We start from the raw sequence: 26,347 nt of genomic DNA, 5'->3' as shown, positions 1-26,347 counted from the left end.
TAGACCTCTCCCTGCTGCGAGATGATCATCGTAGGCTCACGGAGAGAGTAGGAACGAATGAAAAGGCGATTGAGCTCATGGCCTCAACCCAGAAGTCTTCTTCCAAAGAATTCTTGGAAATTACCTCCTGTGTAAAGGCTCTAGAAACGAGAGCGGAAGACGCTGAAAACCGTGCCCGCAGGAGCAACATAAGGCTGATTGGTATCCCGGAAGGAGCTGAAACAGCGGCGGTAAACATGGAATCCTTCCTAGAACACTGGATCAAAGACCCAATACCTCCCGAGGGTCTATCAATGTTTTTTGCCATAGAAAGAGCCCACAGGGTACCTAGCAGGCCTCCTCCACCTGGAGCGAGGGCTCAAATAGTGGCTAAACTCCTGCACTTTAGAGACAGGGATTACATTCTGTCACAAACGCGCCTCAAAGGCAAAATTACACTAAACAATCAGCGTGGCATGCTCTTTCCGGATTTCACCAAAGGAACACAGGAGCAAAGGGCTTCTTTCAACAACCCCAAACGTATCCTCCGTGAAAATGGGATAAAATATGCCATGCTCTTCCCGGCCAAACTTAGAGTGGAATTTGAAGGGAAGGTACACTTCTTTACATCCCCACAGGTAATCGAAGAATGGCTGGAATCCAAGAATATCACAGCTCCGGGCCCCCACCGCGAAACACGTAGCACAACTCCCTGGAAGCGCAGCAGATCCTCGAAACGAAATAAAGCGATTGCACCTCCAAGGCACCAAGCTCTTCAAGAAATGCACGAGGCAGTGGACGCAGCTGCAGCACTGAGCGGAGGTTTTCTCCCCTCATCCCAAAATTCTGGTCACACCTCGGACCACGACTCGTGCTGTGGGAGTTCATCGAATTCATCGCGGGACACCCTCGCCAGCCTACCAAAAGTGACCCCGAGATCCTCAGAAGAAATCATCTGACCCTCCATTGATAGAATTGTTACTAAAGGAACGCTGAGAAGCACCAAATCGGCATGGTCTGAATAGCAGAAGAACAATTCCACGGAATGACCACACTCAGCGCGACCTGTGCAACAGATTAATGGGTAGCTTAATATAATCACGCTGGGTCCTGGAATCGGCCTGGAGTGTTGGCTCTCGGTCGCTGGCACGCCACCCACCTATAGGATTTTAAGACAGGTTATAATGGTTTGGACGGGAATAGTTTCGATCACCGGTCCTGGGGAGAGGGAGTTGGGAGTTGAGTTTATCAAGTTAGCACTGAGAGTTAATCAAGCACTTACCACATATGAAGCTGACAGCTCACGCATTAAAATCACGCCGCCACAACATAAACCTATACACAGTAGTTTCTGTACCCATCCTAACCTCCGCAAGCTTAGTAACCAAAATAGGGACCACAAAGTATAAAATAACCTGGAACGTTAGAGGCCTAAATAATATGTCCAAACGATAGAAAGTGTACAACTATTTAAAGCGCAGGGGGATCCACATTGCTTTACTACAGGAAACCCACCTGGTAGAGCAGGAAGTTAACGCCCTTAAACAATGGAGAGGTCAAATAATCGCCACTAGTTACTCAGCATTCGCAAGGGGAGTATTGATCAAGATCCGACCGGGGTGCCCTTTCAGCTCCTTCACAAGATCATAGACAAGGATGGGAGATATGTAGTAGCATCCGGGAGGTTAGAAGGGAGAGAAGTAACATTAAGCGGGATATATGCACCCAACCAGGACCAGGGGAAATTCTTCGACAAACTGTCACTTGAAATAGGCTCACTCCTGAGAGGTCCTAACATAATCGGGGGGTGGATTTTAACTGCAGAGCAAACGTTAATTTGGACAGATCGCACCCCTCATCACACAGTCCCCAACTCTAAAAACTGCCAAATCATTTGTAGAGTGGCAAAAACACTGGCAACTAGGAGATAGCTGGAGGCAGCTTAACCCACATACTCGGGACTTTTCATATTACTCTGCGGTACACGACCTGCATGTCAGGCTGGACATCTTCTTAGTTTCCCCTGAAATTCAAAAGGATGTAATTTCCGCTGAATACCTGAGCTGTACAATATCTGACCATAACCCCTTGGTACTATTGCTGTCTTGGGGAAGGGAGAGAACGACAATTCGAACATGGCACCTGAGGGCTGAAATGCTTGTGGATGAGGCATTCAAACATCTTTTGCACACAACCATAGTTGATTTCTTTAAACACAACGCACAAACTGCGTCCTTCAGATCCATTGAATGGGAAACATTCAAGATAGTCATAAGGGGCACCTGTGTCAGTGAGAACATAAGGGCTCGGAAATCTATGGAAAACGAGCTTCATGGTCTGGAAGACTCCCTCAGGGACCTCGAGCGCAGACGCCCTACACAACCTGATCTGGCCCCCCTGCTGAAAGACACCAAAAACAAAATAACGGAAATAAACATTAGGTTATCACGTTATGATTATAAACAGCACTTAGTCAAACAACACTCAGAGGGGGATAAGCCAGGTGCCCTGCTGGCGTGGCTGGCTAACCCACCTAAGCAACAAACTGCCATAGTGGAAATTGAAGAAACCCCAGGCACCAACGTTTACAGCCAAAAAGAGATTAATACTAGTTTTATCAACTACTATTCAACACTATACGCTCCCTCCACCGAGACACTAACTAATCTCCAGTTACAAGATCTGGAAGACCTCGCCCTCCCCAAACTTGGGGAAGAGGAGAGTTCTGCCTTAGCAGCAACAATAACGATCGCAAAGATTAAAACAGCGATCCAAGGCATGGCTAAAGGCAAAGTCCCAGGATCCGATGGACTCCCATTGGAGTTCTACCTCCTGTATCAGGACCTGCTGGCCCCACACCTCAGCACAATATATACAGAGGCATGGAGCGGTGGCAGCCTACCACAATCTACTTATGAAGCCATTATGATTCCCCTACTAAAACCCGACAGGCCACCAACTGATGTCCGCTCTTATCATCCATTATCCATGCTCAATATAGATTATAAAATATTAAGCAGGATACTTGCGAACAGACTTTTTCCCCACATGACATCGTTAATTCACCAGGATCAGTCTGGCTTTATCCCACAACGTTGCACGGCACAAAATATTAGACGCCTGGTGTCTGTTCTCCGTTCCATGCCTCCGGAAATGACACAGGCAGCGATTATCTCAGTAGATATAGAGAAGGCATTGGACTGCCTGCGATGGGACTATCTAGAACAGGTCATGCTGAGACTGGGGATGGGAGAGGGCTTCACACGTTGGACTAGGTTGTTATACTCAAATCCCACTGCTAGGGTGAGAACAGGTAACACCATATCTGACTGTTTTTCGATAGGTAGAGGAACTAGACAGGGTTGGCCACTATCCCCTCTCCTTTTCGCAGTAGCAGTAGAGCCCCTGGCCCAAATGGCTAGAACCGGGCAGCACTTTAAAGGCATTCCAATTAATGATTGGACACATTATATCGCCCTTTATGCCGACGATATGGTGCTCTTTCTCCGAAACCTGGGAGATGATCTACCAGGAGCAATAACTATGTTAGAGAAATATGGAATAGCCTCCGGACTCCAAATTAACTGGAGAAAGTCCACTATATTCCCCACGCTTAGAGGCACACCTGAACCTAAAGAAACAAGAGGGTTACCCTGGTCTCCTAACAAGTTTAAATATCTAGGAGTAAACATATACCATACCGCGGAAGACCTCCTAGAAGGAAATATTCATAGAGCACTCAGAGGAATCAGGACTAGCATGCGCTTCTGGGAGACTCTACCATTGACGGTATCCGGCAGAACCGCCCTACTCAAAATGATAGTGCTGCCCAGAATGATATATTACTTCTCTACCATTCCATTGGTGATCCCGAAAGCAGTATTCAGAAGTATAGAATCTATGACCGTGAGCTTTATATGGGGATCGGGCAGGCACAGAATTGCACTAAACTCATTGCAGAGAACCACTGCGGAAGGAGGCCTCGCTGCCCCAGACCTAGAAATCTATTACTGGGCAAGGCAACTACAATGGCTAGCAAAACTCATCAGCGAACCCCCAGGTGCGAAAGACTTACGGATCCCACTGAATTGCCCATCTAAAAAGGTGCTAGGGATAGTATTGAATCCTAGGAAATCAAGGTCGCAATTACCATTGGAGTGTGAATCAACTAGACACTGCTGGGAACAATATCTAAGACGAACCCGTACAAAAAACCCATACACACCTGAGGCGCCCCTAGGATGCTTGGCATATACTATGGGAGACCAAATGCTCAAGGGTCTTAATAAGTTGGAAGAACGCAACATCTCAAAATTAGGTAACATATATAACAACGGGAGGCTCCGCACTTACTCGGAGCTCCAGGATCAATTTAATCTCCTATCAGGATTGTTCCTTACATATAACGCAATCACCAGAACCACACAAAAAATCTGGGGGACAGCAGCTCTCGAACCCCCAACTCACAGTGGCTGTAACATCCTTTGCACAGTAGGGGAAAAGAAAGGGGTGATCTCAGAAATATATAAATCATTACAAAGCAGCACATGCACACCCCTAAACAAACTCGGACACAAGTGGCAGACTGACTTAAACACAACAATTGAAGATGCACAATGGACAAAGATCACCTCCCATACTTATTCGGTATCTAGAAATGCCAGATTCAAATTAATTAATCTATACATGTATCATAGGGCCTATTTACCCCGCAAATGATAACTAAAATATACAATACAAACGAAGCAAGATGCCCCAGATGTACCGAAACAACTGCAGGACTGGTACACATGTTGTGGAGTTGTCCACAACTCAATTCATATTGGTCAGAGATATTTAGGAGAATCTCCAACAGTACTAGCAGAACGATCACCCTGTCTCCACTGGTGGCTCTGCTGGGAGACTTCCCTCGCCCCACAGCTCATAAAATGCCCGATAAATTTATTGATTTGGCTCTTGTCCTGGCCAAATGATAAATTACCTCACACTGGAAAGACTCAGTAGGCCCGCAGGTTAAGAGATGGCAAGAAGCGCTCGAAAAATGGGCTGAAGCTGAGGGGTCTGCGCTACTAAGAGAAGCGCTACAGGGACGAAGGGCAAGAGATGGCGCTACACAATGGGACTCAATACTGGAAAGTTTGAAAGCCTCTAGACTAGCAAGAATTGGGGAATTTACTGTACATGGTTAAAAATAAATAAAAGATACTTTTAAAAATTTTTAGAGAAGGTACTGAGCTGTGCAACCATTTTCCTTTACAAAAGGTAAAAAATCAAAAAAATGCAAAATAAATAATAACTAGGCCAATACTTAAACTTCAAGCCACCCACCACCTCTCTGCATTTTTAAATCAAATTAAAGTACAAAGAAATACTGGTGCATGCCCAAATAAACACCCTTATTCAATATAGTTTTAGTACTTGTGTGATAATTTCATTATAACAAAGTCCTTAATTTCAGAAGTATAATCAGGAGACAGAGAGTGATCCTTCCACCTCAAAATCCAAGTGAGAAGTGACCAGGGGGTGGACAAAGCATTGGGAGGAGTCTGCTGGATAGGAACAGGAAGTTTGAGTATCTGACACCCTTCCTGTTTAGGAAAAAAAAAGCTTCTCAGTCTGAAAAACATTGCAGGGTCCAGTGAAGAAGAAAATGTAGTCAAAAAAGCTCTTTTTGACTAGATTTAGGGGCTCTGGTGTAGAAAGTCTACTTTAGAAGTGAGTTAGCTCTTGCAAGCAGCCCGTTTTGGCAGCTGGCGCAGCTGGAAGCAGTGTGAGGTAACGCAAGGTCTTGCATGCACTCACCAGCAGCACTCGAGAGAGCGCCAAAACCCAATCTTGCGAGCGCAAGCTAACTCCACTTTGAGGAGCAGAATGAAAAATGTCCTAGCTATCGTAACAGAAAGTTTAAATTCTATTAAGGACACGAAGGCGAGGATTAGGCTGTTCTTTCTTCACTTTATTTTCCCATAGCAGCTTTAAAGAAACATATGCTCAAAACTACTTTTCCCAATAGACATCATAAACGTAGAAACAACATTGATGAAGGACTTCCTTTTCCAACCAATCGGCAGCCGACCAACGTCTGACAGGTCCAACCCCGCGTCCTTCCTTCCTTTCTTCCTGTGACCACTATCAGACCGAAATACTTCACTCCTGCTTTGAAGTATCTGTACCTGTCAAAAATCAAAACGTTAACATTAAGCCTTTATGGGCAGTTATACAAGTAAAGCATACTAAGGCTGTAACAACTTCAACAAGCGTATTAAAACAATTAGACATCTGCATCAATATAAGTCACTTTCGAAACATCAAACTTGAGAATATAGAATTTACCAGACAGTCTACCCCCCTGAGTTAGGGTTGGTCCTTGAAGCAGTCAGAAAGGGAGGGACTAATTCTTGCCTCCGTGTCCTTAATAGAATTGAAACTTTCCGTTACGATAGCTAGGAAATTTGTCATTCTATGTCGGGACCGAAGGCGAGGATTAGGCTAGTTTAAAGCTTCTCGACCACTAGCTAGTCCACTGTTTGAATCGGTCTAAAGTAGAAATTCTTGACGGGGAGGATTCCGAGGAACAGCCAGCTACTTTAAGGATATCTTCCAAACATGCCCCCAAGGTCCAAGCCTTAGACGCCATCACCCCTCGTGCAGAATGGGCCCCAAAAACAGATATATCTATTCCAGCTTCACTCATCGCCCATCTAACCCACCTAGCAATCGTAGGAGATGTCACAGCGCTATGGGGCTTTGTTAAAGCAATGAGAAATTTTCACTGTGTGGCCTAAGTTCACCAGTCATGGATTCATAAGCCTTAGTCGCCTTGACTACACGTAACTGAGGGGCTTGGGGAAAAAGAGGGTAGGATATCACCAGAGAATCATTTTTAGTACGTCTATTAATATGAAGTGTGACCCCCTTCTGGAGTAAACCTCTGCCAGACAAATCCAGTGCCCTGATGGCCAATCCCGGAAGAGAGTCAAAACCCTATTAACATCCCAGAGGGAAGAATATCGAGGCTGCGGAGGCAAGGATAACCTAATGTCCCTCAAAAGCTTGCAGACCATAGGATGCTGTCCGGCGGGGGAACCTTCAATTGGGCAGTGACCCGCCGAAATAGCGGAGCGAAAGGTATTTATCGATCTATAGGCCATCCCCTCCGAAGCAAAAGACGCCAGGACGTTAATTATATGGACAACGCCTGCCCCCATGGGATCCAAGCGTTGTTGAAGACACCAACCCAACCAGTGTTTCATTGCAGATTTGTATCTCTTGTCAGTACTGCCCGACCAGGCTTTGGCGAGGAGAGCTGCAGCCCCTGGTGAAATCCCTGGGATTTTCCAGCATCTCCGGTAATCCTCCAGGCCACCAAGCTGAGAGCCCCCCTCTCGATAAGAGGATGGGGGAGACCCACCGGATTGAGAAGGAGATCTGGAAGCAGGGTTAGATGGATTAGAGAATCCCAAGAAAGTTCCATCAGAACTGGAAACCAGGCTTGAGATTTCCATATCTGCGTGACCATCGTCAAGTCCGCTTGTGTAATTTCCAGAGACTTGCATCGTGCCAATGACGGGAGTGCCAATCTACAACCCGATTGGAGGCTCCCGGAAGGTGTTCGGCCACCACCGAAATCTTGTGTGAAAAGACAGTACTCCCAGAAGGACCTCGCCAGATCGGACAGAGCCTTCGAACGAGTGCCCCCTAGATGGTTGATATAACATACAGCCACCACATTGTCCATTTTCAGAATGACGCAGCATTTCGGTTTGTCTTTCATTCAGCATTGAACTGCAAAAGAACCCACCAGGAGTTCTAAGCGATTGATGTGAAGTGAGCGTTTGTCTGAAGACCAGACTCCACCTGTGGCAAATTCCCCATAGTGCGCTCCCCAACCTGAAGAGCTGGCGTCGGACTCGATAACCAGATCTGGTTGAGTGCTGAAAATGGTGCGACTATTCCACGCCTCCATGTGCGAAATCCACCACTGGGGTTCCTCGTCTGACAGGGGAGCCACCTGAGAATAAGTGAGGCCCTTCTGCAGGTGGGAAGTCTTTTGCCGTTGAAGGGCCCGATAATGGAGGGATCCTGGAAAAATCGCCTGGATAGACTAGGAGAGCAGGCCTACAATGCAAGCCAGATTGCGAAGAGAGGTTGTTCCTTTGCTCAGAGACCGTCTGAGTTTGTGCCGATCTTGGACAACTTGCGGGTTGGGAGGCTGAGTGTGGCTTTGACCAGATCCACCACAAAACCCAGGAATTGGAGAGATTGGGTTGGAATGAGGACTGATTTGGCCTCATTGATAACGAACCCCAGGGACTCCAAAAGATGGACCGATGATTGGAGGTAATAAGAGACGGCAAGGACACTGATCCATCAGGAGAAGGTCGTCGAGGTATATTATAAGCCTGATACCTCTGGAGCAGAGAGACTCTACTACTGGATGAAGGAGCTTGGTGAAACACCAAGGGTCAGAAGAAAGGCCGAACGAAAGGGAGGCGAATTCGAACATCTGCCCTCTCCATTGAAATTGAAGAAAACGGCAGTTGGGCGGAAAGATGGGAACCGTCAAATAAGCGTCTTTGAGATTGAGTCGCACCATCCAGTCGTTGACCTGGAGAAGATCCCGAAGAAGGTGGATGCCCTCCAATTTGAAATGGTGAAACACCACTCACTCGTTGAATTCCCTCAGATTGATGACCGGACGATAGCCTCCGTCTTGTTTCTCGACCAAAAAGATGTTGCTGACGAACCCCGAAGGATGAAGAAAAGTGGGAACGATAACTTGTTTCTCCAAGAAACTGGAGATCTTGGCATCGATCAGACGCATATGCGTCAAAGAAAAAGTCAACGGACTAGGTTTCCTTACCTGTATGGGAAATCGTAAAACTCTACATGGAATCCTTCTACGGTTAGAAGAACCCATGCATCGGAAGTAAGATTCTCCCAATTGTGGTAAAAGCACGCCAATCTGCCCCCCAAAGCGTATCCCGAACCGGGAGAGAGACTCCCCTTGCTGGGTGTAGGTGTGAGGGTTGCCTCTGCCGGCGCCCCTAGGGCGTGTGGTCCTGGAGAAACAGCAAGTCGGGTAGAAAGACCCAAATCGAGAGGGATCCTGCCATTGACCTCGACCTCTGGGGGCATTCTGGGTAGCACGGCCAATTGAGTGCCCCTCCTTTGATTGGCCAAGGTGAAAACCCGGGATGAAAAAACCTTCTTTATGGAGCTTCTTTTGGGCTTTATCTAATGACTTGAAGGTAGAGACAAACCTACTGAGTTCCCTGATGAAGGGTTCGCCAAAAAGGTCGCCTTGAGCGACAGGGCCCGCATCCGAAGAAGTCAGCTCCCTTAACTTGGGGTCTACCTTAATCAGAAGAGACCTGTGACGCTCCGCAGAAAGAGCACAATTGGCATTGCCCAAAAGGATAATCGCTCGTTGGGCCCAACCTAAGAAGGCTACCGAGGGAGAATGAGGGATCCTGAAGTTCTGGCATTCTCTGCCATATCCAAGATCAATGTGAGCGGGCCAACCACGTCCTGGCATGCTCGCCACGACCGCTCAATCTCCTTCTTGGGATCCTTCATAAATTTTCTCAGGAACGTCGCCATGTTAGTGTCAATTTCAGGCATCAGGGCTACCTTAGCCTGTAAAGAGGGAAGAGGACACTCCGCTTTAAGGCGGCTCCGGACTTCCTTATCCAAAGGCGGCTCACCACATAAGCGGCCACCGTGGGTGCTGGCAGCCATTCTGCCGATCGTGGATGAACCAAATCATCAGAGTCAAGCATATCATCTGTGTGGACCTCCGCTGCTGCGGGATCCTTAGTTGGGAAAGTAGGACCCTCTGGCTCCAAATCTACATCCGAAGAGCGCAGGGAATCAGGGAGCTTGTCAGCGAGGGAATCGGGATCATGTTGGAGACAGGCTTTTTTCAGGCATGCAAAGGCCTCCAAGGCATCTTCCCCTGCGCGCTTACGCGATGGACCTGGGCTGTCCGCGCGTCCCTGAGAGGAGAAACTTGAGGGTCCAGCGGAGTCTTCATCCAGCAGGGACAGGGAACATTGAGATGCCGTTAAATCAATCTTCTTAAGGGAGAGCCAATAATTGAGTGACGATCTTACAAATGGAGGCGTCCATAATTTGACAGAAATTGTCGTCAATGGGAGGTAGGATATTTGGTCCTCTTCCACATACTGCCCTGAGGTATCCTCCAAACTGCGTTTCTCCACCATGCCAAGTCACTTGGCCTTTCTGGCTTACTATTCACTTGTAGTGACTTGAGGGCAATATGTATGCTGTAGCAAATAGAACCAAAGCGCACACCGCTGCAATTCACCCAAAAGGTGATCGGGACGCACTTCCCCTGAAATTCTGTGGGGCAGAGGGCAGAGCGTGCCAACTCCGAGGCCTGGGCTGCGTCCCTAAGACAACTGTAGAGAGAGCATTACCCCCACGGGTGTCAGGCTCCAGGCCGGCTCCGTGACTATGACAGCTCCCACCGTTTAAACATGCGTGGGGATTATACAATAAAACCTTCCAGGAGCGAGGATTGAGATTGCGCATCAGGATCGCAAAAGCGACAATGCGAAACAGACGTGCGGTTGTCTCTGGGGTCAAGCACGCGGAATGCCTGGAACGCCAGGAATGCACGGACCCTCTAGCGGCCAGAAGACCATACCGTACCGTGCACAGAGCCTAAAATAGAAGAGCCGCAAAGGAAACTGCAACATTCCCGCGGCTAGGCAAGGAAATGCGTGTACGTGCACATTCAAAATACAAGCAAATCCACAACAACAAGAAGACAAGAAAAAGGTGCAACTTATCTGAAGTGAGAGCAGTGAAGAAAGAGAAAGGGAGGACACGGGTTGGACCTGTCTGACGTTGGTCGGCTGCCGATTGGTTGGAAAACGAAGTCCTTCATCTATGTTGTTTCTACGTTTATGATGTCTATTGGGAAAAGTAGTTTTGAGCATTTGTTTCTTTAAAGCTGCTATGGAAAATAAAGTGAAGAAAGAACAGCCTAATCCTCGCCTCCGGTCCTGACATAGGATTCGGGAACTCCCACGCCGGCAGAGAAGAGTTCTACGCCGAGGCCTAGTTATAACTGTTCTCAAGATGGCGAAGTGCAGGTGTTGTCCAGTGGAGTCAGAAGGCCTCTGTTTTGTTGGGGCAAGATGGCATAAAGTCATGAAATTTGCATTACTTGAACTTTTCAGACATGAGGTATAGAAGTGGATGACCTAATCTTCAGATATATTCTACTCTGGCACAAAAATCAACCAACCCCTTTAATCCCCCCCGGCCCCCCAACCCTGCACTCCTCCCTCCTCCACCCCTCCCATACACATGTCCATGTATTGTCCCAGAGTGCCCTCACCAAACTCCACTTTTCAACAGTCTCCCACTCATTAATATTAGAACTTCTCCTTGGTAACATGCTATTTTCTTCAGTAGGCTTGTATCCATGCTCTAACTAGATAGGACGGAGCATTCCCACACTCATACACAGGGCTAGGGATCAGTGGGTGTGCTGGTTTTGACTTAATGAAGAAAGGAGCCAGGGTTTTTGAAGTTGGCTGGCGGGGTGCAGTGCCTCGTTTTGATGTGGAATAGGTAGATGCTGAATAAATATATCTAGCAACGAATAGAAGAGTATGTCTGTGAACCTTCTGTAATGTTCTTTTTCAAAGACACATCATCCCACGTACTCCCTAGGTGAACCCTTCCCGGGGTGCCAGACTAGTCTAGACCTTTAATAATAAAGGTCACCCACGCCAGACGACCCAAATCGGATCCAATTAGTAATGTTATGGATCCCTCTTAAGCTGCCACTGGCACAGAAAACTTTGAAAAAAAAATTTGTGTAATGAGAATTACCACTTCTGTGTGGGAGTTGGGAGGAGGATACCTTAATGCGGTACTGAATCGTCTTTCCAGTGTTTATATCTGTGATTGTTGATAGTCAGACCTATCCCTAAAGTGATGCTTAAATGTTAGTACCAGTACTGGTTATGTACAGGGTTAAGCGCGAAGGGGATTTGTAACCTTTGCTACCAAAGAGCATCCGACTTATCACGTAGTGATGCTTTTAACTCCCTTCCATAACTGGACGTATTCATCCTTTCACTTCCTGAAGCATCTTTGTTATTGGCCCTTGGTAAGAATTACTTGTATGGCCAAAATGGCATTAATTGTGCAGCTTCGCTGGGGTCTCCATGCATCTTGTGTGATTTTCCCTCTTAAGTCTGCTGTGGGCATGCCTACTCATCACAGAAATACGTAATCATAACCGTTTCGGATCTGGTACTTTGAGTTCTGTGACATCAACGTGAGCAGGAGCTTGCCCCTCCGTGCGGGCTTGGGTACCGGAACCTTGATTTGTCAACGGTTTATGAGTAAAGAGGCAGCAGGTTTGGAACCAGGACATCTGCGCCTATCTACGCAATGGGTAGAGGAAGGAGTAAATAGGGACACAAGGCACGATCTACCCAGAATTGTTATGTATTCCCTGGAAGGGTAGGGCTGCTATAAAGCTGTGGAATCGGAGATTTCTACTAAAGATTCAAAAAAAGCTGGAAGGCATGGCTCACAATTCTGAGTCCGTAGCTATTTGGGTACAGTATACACACAATTAAAGGCTGCACACTTTTTGGGGACCTTCAAGAAGGATCTGAGGCTTCATGAGAGCTCACAAATTGGAGGTTTCACCACAATAAATCGAATTTACTGAGCATCCTCCAGGTAATAATTTGTGCTTAATGTAATTTTGTTTCAATACTGTCACCCAATAGCAAAAAATAAAATGTGTTATTTTTACAACTTTTAAACTCCTAAACGATTTTGAGCACTGTTGGTTTTATGGAGTGGTTGAAGCAGGCAATTTGGCACGAAGAACTCCCCCAGCTCCAATACCGTCTCTCCTCCTTTAAAAACCTATCCTGAATCCCAGTCTCTTAAATTAATTCAAAAGGTAATTATTCTGCTAGTACTCACCTAATGCTTGACATTTGAATGATTTACTGTTTAGTACTGATAATTGTCTGTTTCATGCTTCAAGATATGTTTTCAGCCTGAGGTATAGTTGGCACGAGCGTGAAGATCATTGAGGCATCTAACTTGCCTGGCACACCTAATTCCTCTTTCCTAAAGAGTAGATAACGTCAGTTCCTCATGTTTACTCTGTGTTGTAAGGCCATAATCGTGTGCTGATATTGTATAACTCTTGGGTCCCTGTAGTCGCCGTGCTTAGTTCCTACAGAATATTCTCTTGGTTATGTATCCTCCTTTCTGCTGTTTGGTATTTGCTCTCACTTTTATTCTAGATAGCAAGGGCCACCCACTCAATTGAGTAGTGCACAGCAATTTACCAAAATACGGTGTGTGCTAGGACGATCAGGTACATGGACTAAAGAGATCTCTTCATCACTTTTTTCACAGTGTGCATTCTTAGTTCGAGTGGTCTTAATTCCATGGGCACTGACAATTGTCACGTTCTATCTTTGGTTTCTCAAACTACTATTGTGTCTTCTAAAGAGCTTTGTGAAGGCCGTGGCTCAAGAACAATAACCTTCCTTTTGTCCTCTGCAAATCGATCTTCGCTCATTGCACCTGCTGTGGGAGAGGGGCTCTGCTCTTCTGAAGCTAGACAACAGGTTGGTGGAGCCCTCCTTGGAAGGTTCAGCGCTATTCGAATGAACCAGCCTAAGACCCTCTCCCAAAGCAAGAATCAGGATGTCCGTCCTCTGGTTTCTAAAAATTCCATGTCGCCTTTACTGACTGAATGGTGTTTCCGCCTGTGTCAATTTTCCTGGTGGGCATCATTCAGGGCTTTGTAGATGGCACTCTGATCTCCGTGTAATTAAAAAAAAATGTAATTAAATTCAAAGTCAAGATAATTTTGAGAACAACGTAATGGCTTGTAAGTGGTAGGAAAACTGCTGATGGAATGCAAGGGAATCCGCCCTGTGCAAATTACGAGGTGTGCACAGTAAGGTCTAGAAATAAGGAGGGGTATTCACAGGTGGGGGTTTAGGTCATTCCTAGAGAATTACAGAGAGGGGTGGGTGCGTGTGGGGGGGGGGGGGGGGGGGGTAGGGCGTGCGTGGCGGTGCCTAGGTACTAGTTGTTTACCCAGGCTACGACTGACATTTTGTTAATTTGTACGCTATATACTGCCTAGGCCTGTCACTTTCATAAAGTCCTTCTGCCACAGTTACAAAATATAGAAACATTGTGAAGCGCTGCAGCACGCTGGTTATTTACTATTCTGTTTTTGTTTACTCAACAGGGCATAAAATCCTGTTTATCAAAGTGAGTATATTCAGGACTTTTGCATATATATATACTTCTTCTGGAGTCCTGATCAGTAAATCGAGTGTTCTGTTCTCTCTTCCAGTTGCTCTTCCGACGAAAAACGCAGTGTCCCAGATGTATCGGAGTCCACTAGTCTGTACCAGGAGCCGGAAATTCGTCTAATTGAGTATACAATATGGAAGAAACTTCGGTCAGCTATAAATCCAGGTAAAAAATCGTGGGCTCTATCAGTTTTGCCCAGTTTGCAAATTTGTTTAGTTCGGTTCTCGGCTGAAAGGTCTAAAACGTGTTGCTTTCGCAAAGAATAGTAATGATTAGTGATGGAGTCATGTGGGGTTGGTGGTAGAAGGTGACGTCTCTATTTCTATTCCAGAAATCTTCTTTACACATACAGAGTCTTATTGAAAAAGGGAGCTGATGGTTTAGTCTCGGGTGAGTCAGTGGTACATACACACTGGGTCCACAGCAGGGCCATGAATAAAAGAAAAAGTTCATACTTGGAAAAGTCAACTGCGCCAGTGCCTCCACTGCTGCTAAAGCGTTCTCCATCCACCTGCCTCCAGTTCCCTCTGACTTCACAAATATCCCCATCATTCTACAATTGTTGGCAACAGCAATGAAGTGGCTGAGACAGGACATAACATTTAGGTCCTTTCTTTTTGCTGTGGAAGTGCAGCTAGCTCATCCACCAGATTCAAGAGACAGTCAAAATATTGGGCACTGATACACGTTTCGGGAACGATATGCAGTAGTGAATTCTGTGCAGTGTTGCTGAACTTATTGAGGTAAAGAGTCTTGGTTCACAAAACCAAGTAATCTCCCTTTTGGATTGGCCCAGGGTCACGCAAAGTGCAAACAGAAGACAGAAAATTTGAAGAAAATGGTCAAAAGAATCTACTACTAAGGGGTGTTCTGTTGAGAAATGATCTCCTTTGTATATTAAGTCGGTTACAGATCTTTTGGCATGGGCTAGTATACGGTTGTGTTGGATCAAATCATTTCTAGAACGAAACGATGCAAAGCGATTGGCTGCTGAGTTATCTTTGATGTCCCACTGAAGACCAATGTAGGCCATACATGCACAGTATCAAAACACTTCATACATAACATACAAAAACACACACTCGCTCTCACCACCCACCCATCCATCTGTCTATCTATCCATCCATCAATACATTATCACTTACACTGTTTTTTGCTTAAATTCATGCCAAAGCAGAGCAACAAAACATAATACGATCTCTACTCGGGTCCTCACAACACCAGAGTACTCCTCTTCTGGGCACATGACAGAGAGACTTTAACATCCATAGCGCATTCAAGGCGTACAGTGCTACCAGTCTACAAATGTGGTTCGGTGATTCATCAGGTGTATCAAGTTCTTTATAAATGCAATTACAAAACAACACATCTTCTGCAGTCGTAAACCATGCATATCACATAACAGAATTAATTATTCTCTGTTCTGTTTGCATTCAGTACCTCAGGCGCTGTTTCTTTTAGATTGATTTACCTGCCAAGCTCACAAAATAAATGAAAACTTCTTTCATCTATTAAAATCACCATGTCCCTCTATCTCGCGGGCCTCCATCTGCGCCGTATCACATTTCCAAAAACACGGTTGAGGATTCTTCTGGTACCGCCGTTAGCTCCCCTTCATTAGGTTGCTTTTCCATTGAAGCTGGCATATTTAACTTCACATGGATGGATTAAAAATAGCCCTTAAGAAGAACCTCCTACTAAGTGAAGATTCACAACAGCCTACCAAATTTGGAATCAGAAATAAAGAGGGAGTCATGACCAAAGTGTGTACCACTATGTACTGATATCTTTTACTGTCTGTCTCTTAATTCCCAATATACAAATACACCATCTGCTTGAAATGAGGTTCAGATATTTACTCTAATTGTATCAGATTGTCAGAACTCCTAGATTAGTATAAAACTAAGTGATCATAACATGGTAGTAAATAGCTATGTAAATGCCCTTTGCATAACAGGTTTGACAATGGTCTAACTGCACTGTCATTATATACCAGTTGCACGACTGAGCTGCACAAACACAGCAATCTGGTGAATCACCTCCTCCATCTAGTATCTCCCCCCCCCCCATCCCACAATAATAAACAAAATCTGCCCCTTAGTATGTCCTCAATGTCTTCAATTCCACAGTGGCCAAAAAACAATCACAGCTTCACCTGTAACCCTTAGGCCCAGTCTCACTTGTAGTGAAATAGCCAGTCCCAGCCCAGTTGCCCCAGCACACTTAATGCCAATACTCCATAGACATTAATGGCGAAGCAAGCCCAGGACTCAAACTAATGCCTGTCACTTATACTCATTGTGAACATTACTAACCTTTTGCTCTCCTCTAACTCTCAGATCATCCAGCAGACTGCTGAATACCAGATCTGCAAAATCTTCACATGTAAAGAAAAAACAATAACAAAAAGAGACCCTTTCCAAAAACACTGAACAGATGACCTAAACAGGAAAGTAAGATCACACAGGCCTGAATAAACTATTCACTGGGTGCTGTTAGGCACCTAAAGCCCTTCCAGCCTCCTATTGCAGCAGTGGCTGCCCACTGGAGCATGTTTAGGGTGACAGACACCGCTTACTGTCTTTGTTCTCCACTTCTGTTTGCTTGAGAGGTAACTCTTCGGGTCCCATGTTTTTTTTTTACCCACCCAGAGGTGACTTCTCCTGAGGTGATGTCCTGATATGCCCCTCAATAGACAAACAACTGCAAATTATGTAGATGAGAAGACCCTGATCCGGTTCAAATCCAAGGAATGCTGTAGCAAACTCAGAGGTGCTGAATGCACTGCAACCCAGCAACATGGTCCTTTCCATACCAACATTAACCTAAGATTGGCCACTACACAGAGCAGAGAGGAGCGGAGTACTTGAGCTGAGCCATACTGCTGCATCAGAGGCCTGCAACTGAGCAGGACTCACGCAGTGTTGTGGTCAAGGAGGTGAAAGAGACAAAGGATAGCCTCCTCCCTCTAGAGACACACCTCGGGGGCTAAAACTGCCTTGGTGACACAGGACCGCAACAGCTGTAGAAGCTGCGAGTACTTGAGCCAGGATAGGTTAGATGGACTCGCCCTCACACTCAGGCTGTGCTGTCTGGCTCTACACCTGACAGATGCCCTTACCAGGGGCACCCTGGACCAGAGGTTATCAGCAATGGTGTCATACATGCTGATCACAGACGTAAACTCATATCCCAGATTGACACAAGAAGGAGATACAGTGAAGGATCAATACAGAAAAGAATCAGTAATGAAGAATTTAGAAAGCCTACTATATCTAAAGTGTAGATTTGACCCTTTGTCTTCTGGTCATGTACGATTTCCATTTCCGTGCTCCTAAAGCTCATCAGCAACAGCTGACTTTCAGTGACAATGATTAGTTCTTTCTTCCAAGCGGCTATATAATTGCATGTTTTAATCACCTATAACATCAGTTCAGTTAAACAATTTGGCAGGCTAAAAGACAGTAACATTGCTAACTGCAATAGCTCTTGAGATTGCCGAGACACATTGGTTTTGGCAAAGCTTGTTTGCTTTGCTCTAGTCCTGGGGTTTGGGTTCTCACCTCTGCTCGTGGTCACTGTGCTCGCCCCATTGGGGTGCTGCAGGGTCTGAGCGTGCAGCAGGAGAGGTGTGCTCCGGTGGGACCTGAAGCTCAAATCCTGAGGAGAGGACATCATGAAGAGCAGTAAGGACCTCGTGAAGGAGGTGGTCTCTCTGGACTCTAAAGGGTCTCAACTTTTATGGCATCTAAACAATCATGTGCAAATGTGTTAAAGGGTTAACAGCTTGGAAATATATTTGATTTACCTCAGATGGTGGAGGTGGTGGCAGCAAGAAAGTAGGAGCGGGAGAAGATGTGTATGTTTTTGCTTTGCACTTGTTGGTGGGATCTGAAATGTTATGTTGTGAAGGACAGATCTTTGGCCCCTTGAGATTTTTGTGGGTATGGGTTGTGAAAAATGAGGATTGATATTCAAGAGTTAACCTTCTGTGGTACTTAACAGAACTATATATTAACGAGTTAAGGCTGTAGTGGAGGGAAGTAAGCATTCAACCCTCAGCTCCAGACTAAATTCCAAGAGCTAAAAAAAAACAAGTTCCTGTGCCCTTGTGTTGCCAGTGGGTTGAAGGAGCAAAAAGTCCTTGAGGAGTACTTACTTGGGCAGTAAGAGAAATGCTCCAACAACACAAATGGCTAAGCTTGAAGTATCTTCAAAAGGAGCAAAAGAAGGAGATAGGTTAAAAGGGGCTGTTGAGTATGAGAGGTACATATGGGCATCAGAATGTATCCTCGAGTGATGGACAAACAATGCCCTCCTCAGTTAAATTATACCCTGCTCAGTCAACCCAATTTGACACAATACTCCAATAACCTCTCTAGCATAATCAGCAGCGATTTTTGTGGGGAAGCGTTTTAAGAGTAAAGGGATATAGGTCCCCCACAGTAGGTTATGAGACTTCATCAGTAGATACCCACACTAAGAGGTCACAGGAGTTGGTGGAGTTAGATCAATCGAAGGATATTGTAATAATTGCTCCACGTTATCCTCCTCACTATGTTTGTTTCATCCGTTTCAGTTGAGGTTTGCTATTATGGAAAATGAGAATGGCGTGATGTGCTGAGGGAAGGAGGAGAGTGTTGCAGATCAGACCAGCTCTTGATTGGCATCAACCCCATGAATTGAATGAGGACATAGAGATTGTATCAAAAGCTCAAAATCCCCCAAGTGGGAGGCAATAAGTGAACTTGTCTTCCTCAGACTTGAAATTGTAATTGACTGGACCCTCACTGATTCTGTATGTTCTTCTTTTAATAAACCTTAAACGGTCTCCTGGACACTGCAGTTGCACAAGTGAAAATCTGAAATCCCAGACTGTTTTTTTTAAGGACTTAGCCACTGAACTAAAATCTATAAATTCGTATGTCTTCTCTAGGTAGGCTCACATCTCAGGCAGAATCAGGCACTATGGGGATGGGGTCAGATAACTCAAGTTAGGCCGAGGAAAGTTGTTCAGTATACATATCAAGGAGACCAGTATTGAGAAATAGATGGTTCTATGGCTGTAGGAGAAAGTGGCATTTACTATAATGCAGTGGGAGGAATTATTAATTGCTGAAGGAACAATCCAAGTACGAGACTTGTGTCTTGGAAGGTAAAGAATTCCTGGAGAAAATCCGAGGAGATTTGTAGGAGGGCAGGTAGAATTAAGGGAGGTAACGAAATGTGCTGGGAAAAGAAATCATGATTTGAATGGTCCCTAGAGGCTAAGAAGTCCGTCTCATTCTGAAATGCTTTTGAGACCATATTATTTAACAGCAAACAGCCAAAAAATGGTAAACAAATAGGCTGTGAATGATGATTCAGTAAACCTAAAAATTAATATGCATATCCATCCCCACAGATCGGGAGAACTCTGCATTTACTGCCACACTTCTACTGCTAGTCACTTAGGCCAAGGGCGGAGTAAGAATTTGTTACATATCTTAAGAGGTGACAAGTCTTAAATGTATATTTCGATGTAAGCAGAGGTGGAGAAAAAGGGAATAAATGGAAACCCTTGAAAAGCTCAAATATTTTAAGGGGCCCTGGGTTATTGTAATGTATTGAGGGATATAATCGCCTAAGATACTGAACAAGTAGCTTTCTGGAAAACTATAAATGTTACGGAAGTTAAAAAAGTTAGTTTTTACTCTCCCACAATTGTTAATATGATTACAAATGCTGAATCAGAGCTCAACAAAACTGGGTTGTGTTAAATTCAAGAAAAAGAAAGTGTGTTCACCAATTTTTTTTTTTTTTTTTTTTTAAAGCCCCTCTTAAGGAAGGAACTATGCTGGTTTGAATTTGCCACAATTAAGTTCGTCATAAGGATAAAGCGGCCCATTGCCCTAGATTGGGTCCGTGGGATTTAATCATGGAAATCTAGAAATAACAATAGTTCATAATTCAAGAGTAAGTGCAGGGATACCCCTTCTTTTGTAATAGATTTTCCTTGCTAAATGTATCCACGGAGAGTGATCTGTCCTGGACCGGGCAGGTGGATTGGGTATGGGCTTTACTGGCCAACCTTGAGGTTTTCTCCTGGAATGTTCATAGTATTGATCGTTTGAAAATAACTGTTGCCCTTGCAAAGGTTTGGGAGGAAGAATTAGTTATTTGCTTCCAGGAGACTTGCTTGCCGAATCATGACTGGAGCCAGTGTGTTTTTATGCAACTCACGAAATATGCCACTAAAGTGGGGGAGGAGTGCTTATCCGGGGGGTTTCCTAATGGTGATTTCAATAAAATGTTTGAAAGGGGCTAACTTCACGACTAGGTGTGATTGTATTTTGGCATGCCTTTTACACCTGTATAAAGGAACACGCTCATAGTGGGGAATGTTTATGTAAATCCAGGAGATGTAGGTAATGAGACTTTACAATGGCAATTGTGCTTTAGTAACCTGGAATCTCTATTAGTGTTGTCAGGTGCTTCCCCCAGTATTAGTGATGGGAGATTTTAATCAGTGACTTTCTCCAGAGTAGGCAGATAATTTATGAAGAGAAATGATAGAGGCTTATAGAACTCCAAAGGCTGGTTTTCCAAACTGCACACAGTCAAAGAAAGAACTGCATCTAACTAAACAAATAGAAGAGTTAGGTTTTGTCTGTCTAAATGGGTGTTTTAAAGACGACACTCCTGCCACACAAACCTTTGTGCATGAGAATCAGAGAAGCCCAATAGATTACATGTTCCTACTGTCGCGTAAGCTCTCATTATTCTAATGAGACTACTGGATTTTGAGCGGCAGAATCGCCTGCCGTGTGGGTGTCTGAGTCTTACCCACTACAGGTGATACCTGTTGCCCTAATCCGGGTTTTACTCTGGCTAACTAGCAGTGCCTCATCTCCACCCAAGGGCAGGGATGATTGGGCAGGGAAACCGTGCTCACCCAGGTCTCATCCGTTTCTCTCAGTTACATTAGTCTCACATACACAATGACAAACAGAGGCAGTATATGTTTCAATAAGATTTTAATGAAGCGACTGCATTTTAGCATGCATGTGCTGCAATAACCAGGACGATACAGCATGACAAGATTAAAAAGAGCACCAAAGGCACCGAAACATGGGCTGCACACAATGCAAAACCGGTCTGAATGACAGAGACCAGTCACACTCCAATTCCTGCAGGAGTGTTGCTCCAAAGTACGACATCATGCGTTCACGATATAGCTGCGCTGGTGGGAGCGCTTTCATTCCTCCTTGTTGCGGCGGGTCAGCCTTTGCACATGAAAAGTAGCAACAGCAAAATGCCAACTATTATAGCCAAAGTTATTGGAAATCCCCTGAAAATACTGGAGAATATTGAGTGGATGGCTGATGGTATTAAACCGAATATGGAGGAGAAGGTGTGAATGAAACCAGAGCCAACAGCCTTAAAGAAATGTGTGATTCCAGTAGTACTGGATGCATTAAATATTTGTCCCACGAGTTCACCAAAGTGTCTTGGAAAGTTGGTACTTAAAATGGACTGTCTCTGCTGATGACCTTGCCACCTGAAGTGCGTAGGTCTCGCGTGCAGATGTGAGACCCACATGTTTTTGAAACAGTAAAGCCTGGAGTCTGCTCAACTTGTCGAAATTCACATTAGAAGTAGCAATATGGGGCGAAATGTCAGCTACCTCTTATATTCTAGTGGGAGGAAAAAGTACGTTCCTGCAGCATGTAACAATCTTAGAGACCGAAACAACATAAACTATTCCGGCTCGCATCCCACAACAGTCTTCACCATTGAGGAGAACATAGCTGCTGTTTGAAAGCACCTGGAACGTATGTCTAATCAAGAAGACTGGAACTCCCTTCAGATAACAAGCCAAGTTCGCTGCAGATGCTTTACAGCCCCATGCAAGGACAGCTGTTTACAAACCATCGAATGGCTGACAGAAGTGTCGCATTCACTACCGCTAAGAAAGACTTCATTCATGCCACTGAGACATTTGTACGAGAAGGGCAGCTCCCACACCTCATGGATGTAACTATCTCCCAGCCCTTCATTTCTGCCTACCGGAATGTGTTTTAAACAGGGCTTGAATTGTAGTGTAGAAATAGGCAGATTAATGACCCCGTGTATTAACCACTCAGCAGATGGCATTTCAGCCGGTTATATGTCGGAACCACGGGGGCCTAAACCACCCGTGGCTCAACAACGAGGTTGGAACAACGACCTCGTTCTAAACACTAATGTCTTTACCACAAATGCGTTTACAACGATTTTACTGTTGTAAACACTTTCCTGGTAAAGGCATTACCAATCAGCATGCACGACCCAGCATGCTTCACCCCCAGCCACCCACCCCACCCCAAAAACTAAAAATACCCCAAGTCCCCACCTCCGCCCCTAAAACCTGAACCCTGCCCCCAAACCCTAATCACCCCCAGAACCCTCCCTGCCCCCCCCTAAACAGCCCCAGTCCCAGCCCAAATTAACTCCTTCTTCACCGCGTCCACTCCAACTCCCTTCTGTACCTTAACAACGCATGTACATTGTTCAGACATGCGTGGTTAGGGTACCGAAACCAGGGAGTTGTGGAAAACGAAAGCGTTGTTTCGCTTTCGTTTTTCACAACCTCGTGGTTCCGGACTCGTTCTTCCGGGTGTTTCCCATTTCAGCCACAGTAAAAGGCAACTTTTCGAACTTTTCGATGTTGAGCATGACATAAGTCGCTTCTTTTTTTAGTCGTTAGTAGTTGTTGTCTCATTAATTTTAATTAAATGTAGAAAATATGTCCCTTGCGCTAACATGTTGCCAGGGAACGCGACCTGCCTACAGTGTTTGAAGTGTCCAACCCAACTGCATAATGGGCGTGTTCAATTCCTTAATCTTTGCTAAGCCTAAACAACTTGTTTGTTGTACAGTTTCATTTAAAAATACCATTTGAACAGGTATCAGGCATGCTCTAAATAAAGCTTCCTTCCCCGTATTTGCCAATGTTTAGTTCCCCATACACTTTTTAAGTCAATCGACTTCAGCCAATATTCATAGCCTTCTATAGACAACCAGGAAACAAAGGAATCCGAATAAATAAATTTCGTATTTGTCAATAATATGCGTACATTTTCTAATGGTGGTAATTTAAAATATGACACAGCATTTTTAACATTGTGCCCAGAAAAATATGTAAACTTTTCAGAGTATGTTTTAGAACTCCCTTGAGGTGGAGTTGGACAATGTTCCCAATGTGTGTAATTAAAAATAGTCTTTGGGGTACTTGCTCTGTGGATGAAATGGTGCCCATAATAATTATAACAAACCATATCACCATAATTCTCTTTAGATTGATAAACATCTTTGTTTTCAAATACCGTATAATACTGCAATTCAGTCATCATAGAATCAACTGTTTTCACATCCCAATCATGAGAAACAACTCCGAGTATTATTATATTGTTTATAGAAAGTTTAAACACATATGGTATTTGAATGACCTCTGTAGGGCCGTATATATGAAATGTTACTTTATCCTAAACAATCTCATCAGGAATTGGTGTAGCAGAAATGTTCACAAAAGACAAGTCTCTGCAGACCTTGTGAGAAGAAAAATGTGGTTTTCGGACCTCATCCACCAGTTCAGCTGTTCATTTTTCAGGAAGAAAATGACCATGTATTAGTGAAAAGAATGTTATAACAAACCCAATCCAAAGAAGAAAAGCCAGTACAGTAAAGGAAAGTCACAGATAGTTCCATGGAAGAATAAAGTAAGTTGTTTTAAGCCGATTTATCAGCTTACGTGTTTTTGAGAGTTCAGGTGTCGAAGAGGCGAATGAGTCCGAAACACTGTCGGTTATGTCGGCAAAGTATCGAGAAGCAGTTCATGCGAAAACTGGAGCCGCGCTTGTAGGTGAGGTGGGTGTTTCCCGTGGTGGCTCAAAATAAATGACGCCATCCGTCTGTGTTGAAGTTGTGTCAAATCGATCAATTATTTCTGTATTGTTTGTTGAAACAGATGTTAGTGGAACTAATGCAAGATCATTTTCCACCCTCCCCAAGCTCGGAGAGGTATTGGTGTTGTTACTTACAACTTGTAAAGGAACGTCTTGACCAGTAGTGAGAGGGATTCGGCAACTACTGGCTGTTCCTTTTGGTCGGCTGTACAGGATTGGCCGCATGGTGTAACTTGACATTGTCGATAGATACAAATCGGTTTTCTTTGGCACCTGCCAACGGTGGTAGAATGACAGTTCTGGTGCCAGGACTGGGACTGGCGCACGATAAGAAGGACCAAATTCCTTTTTCATAGCAACCTTTTCATGTACTAGATCACCAACTTTAGGAATCCAGTCTGTAGGCGTTACAGGTGGTACATCCTTAATTCCTGTGGAGGCAGCACTGGCAGAAGCATTGTCGTTACGGAACTGTTGTAATTCCTGTAAGGCAGTGACACGTTCATTTATGTCAAAGGGTGTTTCTGCCACCTCCACTCCAAGGCCCATCAAGATCTGGAACATACATTTGAGTTCCGAACAGTCACTAATATGAAGTACGACCCCCTCAGGGACCTTCTAGGCAGATTATTCAGTGCTCTCTGGACTCCATACAGGTGGTTAAGCCAACTGTGACCCATACCTAAGACTCTGGCTATTAAGGATTGCTTCAAATTATGGTTTAATCGCTCCACGACACTATTTACCTCGGGATGAAATGGAGACGAGTACTGGAGTTGGACCCCCAACGAAGCCATGGCATTGCTAAATGCTCTGGAGGCGAAAGCAGGGCCCTGGTCCGAGTGGAAAGCTGCAACTGCATATGTATCGATAAAGACTCGCAAATCTTTAATAACAGTCCATGCGTCAGCTGAGCGTTGTGGCCACACCCATAGAAATCTGGAGCAGAAGTCAACAGCTACTAGGATGTATTTGTATGCACTGTCCGATGTTAGGGGACCACAATAGTCCAACTACACACATTGTAAATGTTTGTTGGAAATTAAGAGGGGTGTCTGCCGTGGGCGCTTAGCAGTGGAAACTTTAATTTGTTGGCAGATGTCACAACAAAGGACATACTGTTTGGCCTCTTTGCATTAGGCCTGCCCACCAATAATGGGCTTGTAACAATTATATTTTGGCCGCCACACCAGCATGGGCAGTTGCTACTCCCTCATGCGCTGCTTTGATCAACTCTGGTCTTATATCTTTGTTGGAAATATCTCAAATCCCTACACCTGGTATCTTAACCTCAGCTTTCAGGCAGCCTCCCATTCAGTAGGAATATTTAGCCGGAAATGCTTCTGAATAGGGTGTACCATCCGCCATAGCTTTCACGGAAACCTATATGTCTTTGTCCGGCTTCGCACCTAACTGGGTTACTGCAGCAACAGTGGCAGTAGCGACTGCTGACTTTGCGGCTTCATGAGCCAGTGTATTCCCAGCAACGTGTATTCCAACGTGCTGGTGTCCAAGTGTATGTACAACAAGGACATTTGGTAGCATTTCCTTCAGATCCGCTACTTCCCCCCACAGAAGTCTGTGTTTAATGGTGTTGCCTTTAGAATATCGGAACCCATTCTGGCGCCAGTAATGCAGGTATTCATTGAAGGACTGGACACAATAGTACGAATCACAGGCAATCAGTGTTAGCTGTGCTGGATCCCTGTGTTTCAGTGCCATCACCAGAGCCTTTAGCTCTGCTAGTTGTGCTCTGCAATCCCCTGGGGTTTGCGTGTATGTATTTTGGGGACAATATTTATTATGCGCAATGTAGCCACTTACGACTGCGCAAGCAGTGGAGTATTGTGGCTTTGTGCCAGTTGCAGGTTGCGTTGAGCCAGCGGTGTACATGACTCTTTGATACTGATCAATAGACAGTGTATTTGCAGGAACTGGGTATTCTAGTTCATATTGCAAAAATTCTTGAGTTTGTAATTTGGGGTAAAAAATGTAGCCTACATCAGTGGCTGTCAACGACGTGGCCCATTGTATCCAACATGGATGTAATGCTTTAGCGTTTGGAACGCTGGGTTTGGTGACAGCCTCAAGGG

At 45.0% G+C, this 26,347-nt stretch overlaps 1 protein-coding gene across 1 annotated transcript in view; it reads left to right on the top strand.

Annotated features, from left to right (window-relative positions):
* The window catches only part of LOC138304327 (zinc-binding protein A33-like), a 234,134-nt gene that overhangs the window by 179,365 nt on the left and 28,422 nt on the right, over positions 1-26,347 (top strand). Inside the window, exons 5-6 of the mRNA XM_069244283.1 lie at positions 14,261-14,283; positions 14,369-14,493. Coding sequence (XP_069100384.1) covers positions 14,261-14,283; positions 14,369-14,493 — 148 coding nt within the window. The remainder of the gene's footprint in view (positions 1-14,260; positions 14,284-14,368; positions 14,494-26,347) is intronic.

The sequence above is a fragment of the Pleurodeles waltl genome, chromosome 7 (assembly GCF_031143425.1).
Source record: "Pleurodeles waltl isolate 20211129_DDA chromosome 7, aPleWal1.hap1.20221129, whole genome shotgun sequence".
NCBI lineage: Eukaryota > Metazoa > Chordata > Amphibia > Caudata > Salamandridae > Pleurodeles > Pleurodeles waltl.
Note: the sequence above shows the minus strand (reverse complement) of the source record. Positions and strands in the feature narration are given on the sequence as shown.